Source organism: Frieseomelitta varia, unplaced genomic scaffold (assembly GCF_011392965.1).
Source record: "Frieseomelitta varia isolate USP_RPSP 00005682 unplaced genomic scaffold, Fvar_1.2 scaffold_728, whole genome shotgun sequence".
In the NCBI taxonomy this organism is placed as follows: domain Eukaryota; kingdom Metazoa; phylum Arthropoda; class Insecta; order Hymenoptera; family Apidae; genus Frieseomelitta; species Frieseomelitta varia.
In genome coordinates this window covers 110,912-122,004 of record NW_025110510.1, presented here as the reverse complement: position 1 = coordinate 122,004, position 11,093 = coordinate 110,912, and the positions used below count along the sequence as shown (strand labels likewise).

Below are 11,093 nucleotides of genomic sequence, written 5' to 3'. Positions count from 1 at the left end.
AACACGGCGAGTCGTCACGATTGACATCAGATTCTCCTTGACTTTCGTCGAGAAATTTCCCTGTCGTCCTCAAACTTCTTTTTTTTTTCTCCCTCTTTTTGCTCTTTTTTTTTTTTTTAAGATTTGAACCCGTTCCTGGGTGAAGGGGAATGGGTTGGGGGGGGGGGGATGGTGGATGATCTCCGTGTAAAACCCCGTCGTCCTCCGAGGCGGTCGAAGATTAACTGGTTTATCTTATTCTGGTCTTTTATTCTTGGCGTGTCGGCGTCTCGCGCGGTCACGGTTGGCTTAACTTCACAGATCCACGGATTTCCTTCGATCTTTGACACTTCTCGTTCCTCTCGTCCGCGCGTTTTCGCCGACGTTTCCCCCGGGCAGTTGATCCGCTTGACTTACCGACCGCGGCGGCGGTTCCCGAAAGTCGAAACACGAACGCCGAGCGAACGTTGCTCGTTCGTCGCACTCCACGCTCTGCCGTTGTCCACGCACCTTGACTTTACAGACGCTTCGCTTTGGAATTTATTCGACGACCTGTTCAAAGCCTACCGATATCTCAGTCGAGATGCGAACCTCGAAACGACGCATCGTCACTTTCCTTCGTGTATAAATAAATAGAAACGCGGGGAGGAATAGTGTGAAAGAATGCATGAAAGAAAGGGGACCAAGAAAGAATGAGGGAAAGACAAGATCATCTCGAAACATGTGGTTTTAGTCTGATAGGAGTAGAACAATTGTAGAGAGAAGGGAAAATACTAAGGAAATGAGAAACAGAAATACAAAGGCAAAGACAGTGGAATAGTATTCAGAAGACGAGATACAATTGAAAGTATAAGTATCTGGTAACAGACCAGAGAGCTACCAGAGAAATACCTGAAGGAGAGAAGGAAAAATGGAGAGCAGAAGGTGATAGCCAGAGCAAGATGCGGCACCTTAGACAATGAAAGTAAATTTTGGGCGAGCGAAGAAGAACGGAAATGCGAATTGTGCGAGGATGGGGAGGGAACGTTAGAACATTGGAGAGACTGTGGAGAGAGATGGAGACAACAAATGCAAGTGTGGAAGAGATACTGAGTGAAGAAGGCGGGAAAGAAGCGGTAAAATGGCTTAGGCGAATAGAAATTTGAAAGAAAGATAAAGAGAAACAGGGAGAAGAGAAAGAAGAGATAAGGCAGGTCTAAAAAGAAGAGAGCAACAAAATAAACATGAAATAAAATGAAAGGATTAGGTTAAGATACTCAAGTAGACAAAAGAATAAACATAGTTAAGATAAATATAAGTATAGGATAAAGCAAAATAGAATACAAAAATGTTATGTAAATATGTTATAACATGTAAAATTTAGGATAAATGCAATGCGAAATGTGCAATGTAAAAACCAAAGCCAATTTCAAGGCCAAAGAGCCTTGGGATAAATATATACATACAACTTATAAATAAATAGAAGAGCGAAAGAAGAAAGCATACGGCGATGTCGAAATTTCCGATTAGGTATTGGATTGGCCAAAAAGTAATTACGTAATCTCTTTTCTAAAACACAAAGATAAACATACATCTTACAATTAGAATGCCACCGTAACAATTCATTCTGCAAATTGAAGATTGGTGTCTGGCTGCTCAAGCTTGTTTCAGTAAAAGAAAATTTTCAAGTTCATAATGTTTGTTTGGCGTCGATTTCAAAATGGCAAGTCAAAAAAAATTCGTCGTATTGTCGTTGCTGTATTATTTTCAAAAAGCTTTGCAAACGCACAAACGCACTTGCTTTTTCGTCAGCCTAACCCAATATTCGTTCACTTTAGATATTTATACTTATAGTTATGTAAAATAAATTTTTCGCACAGAGATGAGAAACGAGGGATCCTTGATTGAGGTGTGTATCGTGTATCGTGTGTAACGTAATAAATTCCCGACGTCGATTCGTTGTGGTGGATGGAGTAGGATCGGCCGACAATAGGTGGATAGGTGAGAGAGTTTCATCGATCTTGGAATCGCGTTTCTAATCCACAGACACGTGGTCGAATGGCGGCGGTGGTGGTGGTGGTGGTGGTGGTGGTGGTGGTGGTGGCGGCGGCGATCGTCGTCGTTGGTTCTGACTCGCGCGCAGAGCAACACAGAAAGCCCGTTTTGTTGAGCAAATATACTCGTTTGTTGGTTCTCCGCTTGGTTACCTGCGCGTCGCGTCGGGGGCCCCGGCGCAAAGACGACGACTGCGTGACAAGGGGATGAAATAATGGGAACGCAGACGTCCGTGGTCGTTCGTGCGCTTCGGGAAAGCGATTTCCTACGGGCGCGCCGGTGGAAAACGACCGTCGAGGGGACAACTGGAAGCTCGAAGCTCGGCATTTGGAACACGCGGAACAAACACCGCTGGAAGTCGGACGTCCTGGAGCTGGAGACCGACCGCGCTCGTTCTCCCAATCCGTTGCCAATCCATAGCGCTTTTCTAATCATGACGCAATGAGTGACCTGGCTACCTATCATTCGCCACGGTTGCTCCCTTCGCAGCACGAAACTGCCTCCATCCTCCGAAAAACAAATTCCAGAGACTCTGAAAGTTGATAGAAACGGTAGCCATTTACCACATGTATGCATGTATGTGAGTTACACGACTGAATTCCTTGGTTCACGATAAATTTACGAACAAACGTCAAGCAAAAATATCATTTCGATACTAGTCTATCTCTAGCGTCGAAAGAAAGTAACGCAATCTTACGGATTTTTTCCGAGTTTCAGCGCAGGTGCAAATGCCTCGATGAAAAATTCATCAGCCAGCCGAGTCTCTCAACCGTGGCGAATAGGAATTTTTCCTACCATAATTAAGCGATGAACGCTTGGCAATTAAGATTTGATACGCTTGGCGAATCGGTACCAAAGTTTCCAGGTAGTGACTGAAGGCTTTGAGCGAAGTTGCCTGTCGGAAGTTGAAAAGATAATCGGATCGACGTGCAAACGCTAGTCGAATATATTATGTTATATTACATTTCGATTTCCAAGATAGAGCGAGCAACGCAGCTGAACTCACAATGATGAAAAATTGTCGATACTTTAAGCTGTTGTAACTTTGTGAGTCACGTGGTCTCATCCTTTCCAAAGATTTCACATCGTGTACCGAGTGAGAAAGTAAAAAGTCCTTTTATTCTCAAAAATTGTAGAAATTGTTTTCAAACGTCAATTTTTTTCCTCTGTACATCGATCCCTTGATAGTCGCTGTCAACGATTATTTTTGCAGTTTTATTGAACTTTGAAGATCAAGATGAAACGTCGAGATTTTCTTGATTTTCTTTGTTGTTTGACTCTGATGGTTGTAAATGGGAAAGCTTTAATCTTCAAGATGGATTTAGTCGGAAACGAAATTTTTCGTGAATCTTTTTCAAAGGAAAAGAACATTTTTCCATTTGTTGCGTGGTGTTGAAATACCTCGGAGGAAACAAACGAATTCAGGGTAGTAAAAACAGAAGCTTTACGTTTTAAAAGTTACAACAATTCTCAGAATAGCGATGGTAACTAGTAGGTATTAATTATCATAAAATTTCTTTCGGAAGATTAAGATGTCCTGCAAAGCCTTTTGCTTTCTTCTTATATTCTATGTACAAACGTTTGACAAAGTATTATCAATTGTAAAAATCCATATGCGCGTTCAATCACGTTGGCCACACTCATTAGTAAATAGCCTGGCTTGGGAGAAATCGTTGTTTGGACTTGGAATTAGAGTAAGCCTTTACTTACCTCTCAATAAAAGAGAATTCAGGATACGGTTGGAAAATCATGGATAATCAGGATTTCCGGGACTTGGTAATTACCTGTAATACGTGTCCATAAATACGTCAAGTTTTTGAGTGCCGAATCGTTCGATCGAAGCGAAGCAGCGATCGAGCCCTTCGATAGGAAAATCGTGGAAAAGCACAAACGCACGGCAAACAAGCAAGGATGCTACTAAATCTGTGGATCGCCATGGGGTGACGACGTTTTCACGATGGGGGGTCGTGCAGTCTGCGCTGTATAAAGATATCGTACCGGCGCGGTGCAGTCTGCCGGCAGAGCAGATCGGAGAGATGCTCTTTCTAACCAAATGCTCTCTACCGATACCAATTCCTTTTGCCAGGAATGGCCGAATAACAGCCAGCCGTCTTTCTTTCCCTGTTCCCCTGTTCCTTTTTTTCACGTTTGTCACGTGCCTTTTCCCTGCGACACGTCCTTACTCCAATACTCACGTACGCGCACGTAAATACACCTAATGTCTAGATAGATATGTCTACGTAGATCTTTCACAAACGATTATACCGCAAACGACGATATTTATTACGGGCTGATTATCTTTTAAACCAGCTCGACAGTTTTGAAAACACAGGTAGCTGTACGTCGTTTGAGTTTCGCCAGAACGACGTTTGAAACGATAATCCAGCTTTCACGTAGGCACATACATAGTTGGAGAACCTTGAGCCGTTTCGGTTCCTTCAAAAGGAACTCGAAGCGTTCTTCCCGGACCACCAGGAAACAGTTTTTCGTTTTCTTCATCGCGAGATGGAATCTACGAGCTACCTTTCCTTTTCCACAATTAACGAGCTTTGCCCGAGAAAACTGGCACGCGTGTTGTCGCTCTCGATAACTAAAACGATATACGGATAGGTAGCTGAACCTATCTGTATTGCCCACGTAAAACGTGCCGACATAGTGCGGCTAGACGCATCTTTGGACATTAGACCAACAGGTAGCCGTTATCTCGTCCAATTTCATTCAACTGTGGGCGACCGTTTTACATCGATCGTTTAATAAATGTAAATAAGTTTAAATTAAATCCGAGTGATCTACGAGGCGCAACCACAGCCAAATCGATCGAAAATTTGACAATCACGAGAGTTTATAGAAACGTCGTACGCTCGACGAAACACTTTGAATCGACGAAACGTTTCCTCGAAACGCAATGGAAATTGCACGTGAGATGATCCAACGACTCGATCGTCCGGAAGACCAATAGCTGCTACCTGAGAGATTTCCGGTTGCTTTAACGAGCGTGCGAATTAGAGAGGTGTTGTTTGTGCGTGGCGTCTCCACCCTGAATTTTGAGGACAATGACGAGGAATCCGGGAATAAGATGTCTTCTGTTCCTCTGCTTACGAGTAGGGTACAACAGCGAGCAAAATTTATTCGAGTTGACTGGTCACGAATGACCAACCCTTTTTGTACGTCCATCTCCCAAGACGGTGATTTGAACACAAGAGTGAAAAAGGCCGTTGAGATTACACTTGTTTTTGTTGACAAAACTCACAAATTTCGAGAAATATTCCTGCTGCTAAAGCAAAAATAAATAATACGCGAACCCCCTAAGAGGTTGTTGCAAGTTTGATGCGAAAAAAAGTACCGTGTACGTGTGTACCTGTCTAGGGGGAGAAAAGGGGGTGACGCGGGCGAAGGAGAAAAAGAGAAACGAAAGAAAAGAGGGATTGGTCGACGAAGAGAGAGAGAGAGAGAGAGAGAGAGAGAGAGANGAGAGAGAGAGAGAGAGAGAGAGAGAGAGAGAGAGAGAGAGAGATCAAGGAACTAAGGAACGGAAGAGGAGGGTATCGATTTCGAAGGTTGTGGACGATTCGATCGAAGAGGATTGGCAGTGGAAGGCTGGAAGAGCGCGAGCGACGAGCGGCAACAAAGGGCATTCACCCCCCTTTGGTGTCGGTGTGTTGACGCGTGGACGAGCAACGTGGTACCCGCTTCCCGCGGAGAGTTGGCTGCTCGAACGAACGGCGCGCGGTGCGACGCGGAGCGATACGCGGCGCGGCGTGGCGCGGTGCGGTGCGGCGCAGCGTACCGAGGGCGTAGAAATACAGATATCGTAGCGTTTGGATTTGTTTGTATACGAGAGTTGGCGGCTTGGAGTTTAGTCGCGGCTGCGCTCCCCACTATCACGACCAGCAGGTCGACTACGTACAGAGTACGAGTACGAACAGAGAGAGAGAGAGAGAGAGAGAGAGAGAGAGAGAGTACCTAGCACGATCGGCCACCTTGGAAATCCCTGCCTCCGTCGTAACTCCGCACGCTGTTTGCACAGTTTACTGTCAAACATTGGCCGCAAAGCAGCACGGTGGGGAGAGAAGAGGTGGTCGGTGGAAGGCGCGCCGATTGGTCCGATCTGTGGCTGTGTAGGGAGTCGAGGGCTCGGGAGGCGTGGTCAGGGAGACGATATATATAGGAACGGTGGCGGGGATGACAGCGAATAGCCGGTCTAGCTCCGTCGGGGCAACATAGCATCCCGTCGTTTACCGCAGTCGAACGTTCACCATCAACGGAGAAAGGACCGGAGAGGTTTACGACGAGACTTCCAAGAGAGTTACGAGTGCTGTGTTCGTGCAAAAGACCGTCCTTGCGTCCATACAGTGAATCTCGACGTTATCGTTCGTGTTCTTCCTCCAGAGGAGAGCAGACTCGAGAAAAGACATTGCCAGTCTCTCTCTCTTTCTCTCTCTCTTTCGCGTGCGCGCGCGCGCGCGCGCGTTCGTCTCGAAAGTGCTCGCGAAAAGTTTCTCAAAGAGAGACGCGTGTCGGAAGAATGGTGAATATGCAAGGATCCAGCGAGGAACAGACGGTGACAGCCTCGCCGCCGCCGCGAGCTGCCCTCAAGAGCAGCTTCAGCATCCGCAGCATCCTGCCGGAGGCGTGCGCCGGCACTCCAGCGCCAAGCGTCAGTCGATCGGTCTCGCCCGAGATCACGAGACATATTGACGACAGCGATGATTCCAGCGATCTGGACGTGACCGGGGACGGTGGCAACGAGACTCCACCGCTGGACTGCTCGAGGAACTCGGCGGTCAATTCGGCGATCAACGCGAGCCCAGCCGCGACGACGGCTACGGCGAATACCGCCGAGCAAAAAGACTTGAAAGATCGGCAAAGTACCGACGACAAGAAAAAGTGCGAGAAACCGCCTTACAGCTACAACGCGCTCATCATGATGGCCATTCGGCAGAGCCCGGAGAAGAGGCTGACCCTGAACGGCATCTACGAGTACATCATGCGTCACTTTCCGTACTACGAGAACAACAAGCAGGGCTGGCAAAACTCGATCAGGCACAACCTCTCGTTGAACAAGTGTTTCGTCAAGGTTCCACGGCACTACGACGACCCGGGCAAAGGGAATTACTGGATGCTTGACCCGAGCTCGGAGGACGTGTTCATCGGCGGGACGACCGGCAAGCTCCGCAGGAGAACGACGGCCGCGTCGAGATCGCGACTGGCCGCGTTCAAGAGGAGCGTCGTCCTCGGCGGTCTGTACCCATCGGCGTACGGGCCGCCAGGGTGGCCAGCCTCGCTGTACACGCTCCCGTATCTGCACCGGGCAGCCGCCGCCGGTTATCCGGCAGCGACCGGCGCCTACTCCACCACTCCCGCCGGTTATCCAGCGAGTTTGTTACCCGGCGCGGCCACCAACTCGGCCGCCGCCAGTTTGCCGTGTAAACCGCAGCCGCTGCCAGCCACCGCCGCGCCTCCGCCGCAACACGGCCCGTTCTCCATGGAGAGGTTGCTTCAGCCTCCGACCGCCGCTGGATATCCGGCCGGGATCACCCCGTCCGGCATCCCGTTGCCGGAATGCCGGAACCCCTACGACTTTTACTCGACCCTGAGATCGTTGGCCGCGCATCAGCAACATCAGAGCAACGCGGCGGTGTTTGCCCACAGTCAGCAGCCAGCAGCCACCAGGTACCACGTGAGTCAGCCGCCGTCGACGCCTCTTTTGGGACAGCCGGCGTCCGCTACCGCCTCGCCGGGCAGCAGTCCCGAACCGATGTCGCCTCACTCTTCTCCGCCCGTCACCATTTGCAATTCCGTCGCCGTGCAACAACAGCCGAGATCTCTTACGCACAATCCGCCTCAGTTGCTGCTTAAACCGATTACCGTTCTCACCGGAAGGCAAAGCTGAACCATCTCCTCCTCCTCCTCCTCCTCCTCCTCCTCCTCCTCCTCCTCCTCTTCCTTCACCACCTCCACCACCTCCACATCACCCTCCTCCTTCTTCTCGTTGCTTTAACTTTTTGCCCCTTACCCTTTCCTCCCTAATGTACCGAGCGCAACGTTGCACGTTGCCACGGTTTCTCCCTTTCTCTCCCAGGAGGAGCAGGAGGAGGAGAAAGCTGCAGTTGACTCTGCATCCGACGACCCGTCTCGACCGTTATCGCGGGTACCATTCTATGTGTCTAGCGTCTTCATCCCCCTTTTCTTTTCCGAGATGGAAATTCTTTCCAAAAAAACTTGCGACTTTGAACTTTTAAAAGTAGGTATCGATACCTTGTCGCGACAATGTGATCGATCGATTGTAACAGAGTAATATATTGTCGTTGTAAATATTCACAAGGTTCGTTTAGATGATCTCTCTCTGAATCGCCGGATCTCCAGGACCCACGGCACACCCACCTAGATGTGTAACATCTGGCAGCCTGCGGTAATCGAGATTCGTCGACGTTGTTAAATTATGTACATAGTTAATAATTGTTATTCGTAAGATATAGACGTCTTTGTGTATATATGTAATGTATACATCCAAAGATCGTGGATATATGTTGCACGAGCAACGTGCGTATAATTGTTGAAATAAATGTTCCAATTTTCTAAATATCTTATCTCGTGACTCATAATTACCTTTAGCCTCTCTCTCTCTCTCTCTCTCTCTCTCTCTCTCTTTTTCCATTACTCTACTGTGCATCTTGTTCGTTCTAGATTGTTTCGTTTATTTATCTGTTTTACAGTCAGCAAAAGTAGCAGTCGCTAGGTTTCGTTTCGTTTTTAAAGTAAAGAGTAAAGAGACCCCTTCTTACTCCCGTCGTGATTTAAACAATCGAAATTTGAACAGTTTATAAAACAGGGACCTGGTGGAATCCGGCGATTGCGTACGAGCCATTGTTTCTTCTCGTTCGGCGTCGTAAATTTCATCGAGTATGCAATAAAGGCATCGTAAAAGTAACAGGCAGAACCCAACGGCTGTCAAAACATGGCACGGAATAAAAGTTTCGTTCGGGGCAAAGTCAATGAATACCGTGGATACCTAGCGAAGCAAGGTCGACCTACGAAAAATAGGAAATTGCTTTAACCATAACGCTTAGCCATAAACCATATTTCAGCATCCGTTCCTTTCTTCTCTTCTCTTCTCTTTCCGTCTCTTTACTCTCCTCTTTCGCCGTGAGGATTTTCTCTCTTAACCGCTTGTGGTGCAGCTTACGGTTTCGATTTAGAGAAACCATTCCGCGTGAGGAAAGCAACCCTGCTTTGAATTTTAATTCAAACATCAAACTTAACTTCTTCAAATTGAACATCAATAGGTATAAATTGACCAATGTTAATAAGTTGTATTAGTTAAAGTATGAAATACCGTTTCGCATCTAAAATTACAGTTACAGTTGCAACAAGGGGTTTGCCCTATGGGAACCTTTTTAAATGTCCAATCGAGACAATATGTACTTCAGAATCGAGTTATAAATTGTCGTGTTAATATTACCTATTATCGCGCGTGTAGAAACGTTTAGCGAGAAGAGTATTGCCGAAAATAGAGAATGAAAACCGAAATATCTTGAGGTTTAGGTATTACATCCAGAGACAGACCGAAATATTGTGAGGCTTAGGTATTATACCGGTATTTGCCCACATTATCGTAGTATAACCGCTATTTGCGAAATCATTATAAGACGGTCTTACTGGTATTTTCATACGTATTTTATTGGTATTTGATGTCCATAGCGGTAAAAATACCGAAATATATACCGGTACGGTATCACTTTACCGACGAAAACACATTTTTCATTTTCTACGTACATTGACTCATTAATATTCGGACATCGTGCTATTCAAAATATTGTCGTGGATTTCGATTGTTTATAACAGTAAATTTGGATTAATTTTTTAATAATATAATAGAACACTCATTATAGTTTACAGTAACGTAAATTTTATTTATTTATTGCACATACTTTTCTTAATACACAAACACTAAACTGAGCTATATCGAAATGTAGCGTGGAAGAAATATTCGGACATTTGAGGAACTACAATATTTGAACCTGAAAATTGTCAACATAAACGATAATGAATATTTTGTTAGGTAGTTCTTAACTTCAATAATATACCGCAGACGCTTGGGCATATTTCCAGTTCCAATTTCTTTGAAGTAATTTAGCGGAATATTCTTCCATTCTGCGATTAATCGTTTTAACTCCTCTTTCGATTTATCGACGTACGACAATTAGTCATTTTTCAAAAAAGAAAAACGTATCGAGTGATCGATCATCTTTTAAAATGAAGTAAGAGTATCGTGGCTGATATTGTATGGAGAGGAACAAGGATGAATTAGTATTAGAAATAATAAAGTATACGTGTGTAAGCGTCATCAAATTTATTATCGACAGCTTTATGAAAACATTTAATCATTGTCTCTTTTTCCTTTTCTAATATATTAATATTTTATTTACCGGTATTACATCGGTATTATACCGAAATACATCTACCGACCTAACTCGTTTTGGTAGCATCACACCGGTATTCGTATCATTTTGGTTTCATCAAACGTAATCGAATAGTTACCTAAAAAATGCCGGTATTTTATTGGTATCCGTAATACCGATTCGGTCTCTGGTCGAAAAGGACGGATGATGGCTCTAAAACGAGCTACTTTCACGTGGACTCGACTCGAAGCGACTCGACTCGGCAGCGTGTTGTTGCTCGGTACGAGTGACTGCTGGATATTGCTATGATACATTGAGACAATGAGGCGTAAATAAGATAATAGCGTACGCGCTCTCGCGTAGCTCGAACGGAGGGTTTAAGCGCTTAAACGAAGGGCCGAGAAACACGCGAAACAGAAAGAGGAAGAGAAGGAGGAGGAGAAAGAGACGGACGACCGATTAGGATCTGTAGATGAGATTGTGACCCGCGCGGCCTCTCCGCTCCAACACGCGTTTCGCATTCCTTCTCCCGCTTTAAACTTTCTCTGTCTCTCTCTCTCTCTCTCTCTCTCTCTCTCTCTCTCTCTCTCTTTAATTCTTCGTGGCAGACGCATTATTAAGTTGGTCAAAAATTAACTGCAAATTGTTTTTCTTTTCTCTTTGCGTGCGCAAATGAAA

General features: G+C 45.9%; 1 protein-coding gene and 1 long non-coding RNA gene across 2 annotated transcripts; one reads left to right on the top strand and one right to left on the bottom strand.

Annotated features, from left to right (window-relative positions):
• Positions 1-6,241: 6,241 nt before the first annotated feature.
• On the bottom strand, positions 6,242-10,520 carry LOC122535484. Its single transcript, XR_006308176.1, has 4 exons — positions 10,508-10,520; positions 9,350-9,359; positions 8,623-8,647; positions 6,242-6,435 (listed from the first exon to the last, which is right to left on the bottom strand). It is a non-coding gene; the product is annotated as an uncharacterized LOC122535484 (long non-coding RNA).
• On the top strand, positions 6,480-8,596 carry LOC122535483 (fork head domain transcription factor slp1-like). Its single transcript, XM_043667054.1, has 2 exons — positions 6,480-7,943; positions 8,001-8,596. The coding sequence occupies exon 1, from the start codon at positions 6,539-6,541 to the stop codon at positions 7,904-7,906; it is 1,368 nt and encodes a 455-aa protein (XP_043522989.1). The 5' UTR covers positions 6,480-6,538; the 3' UTR covers positions 7,907-7,943; positions 8,001-8,596.
• Positions 10,521-11,093: the final 573 nt, after the last annotated feature.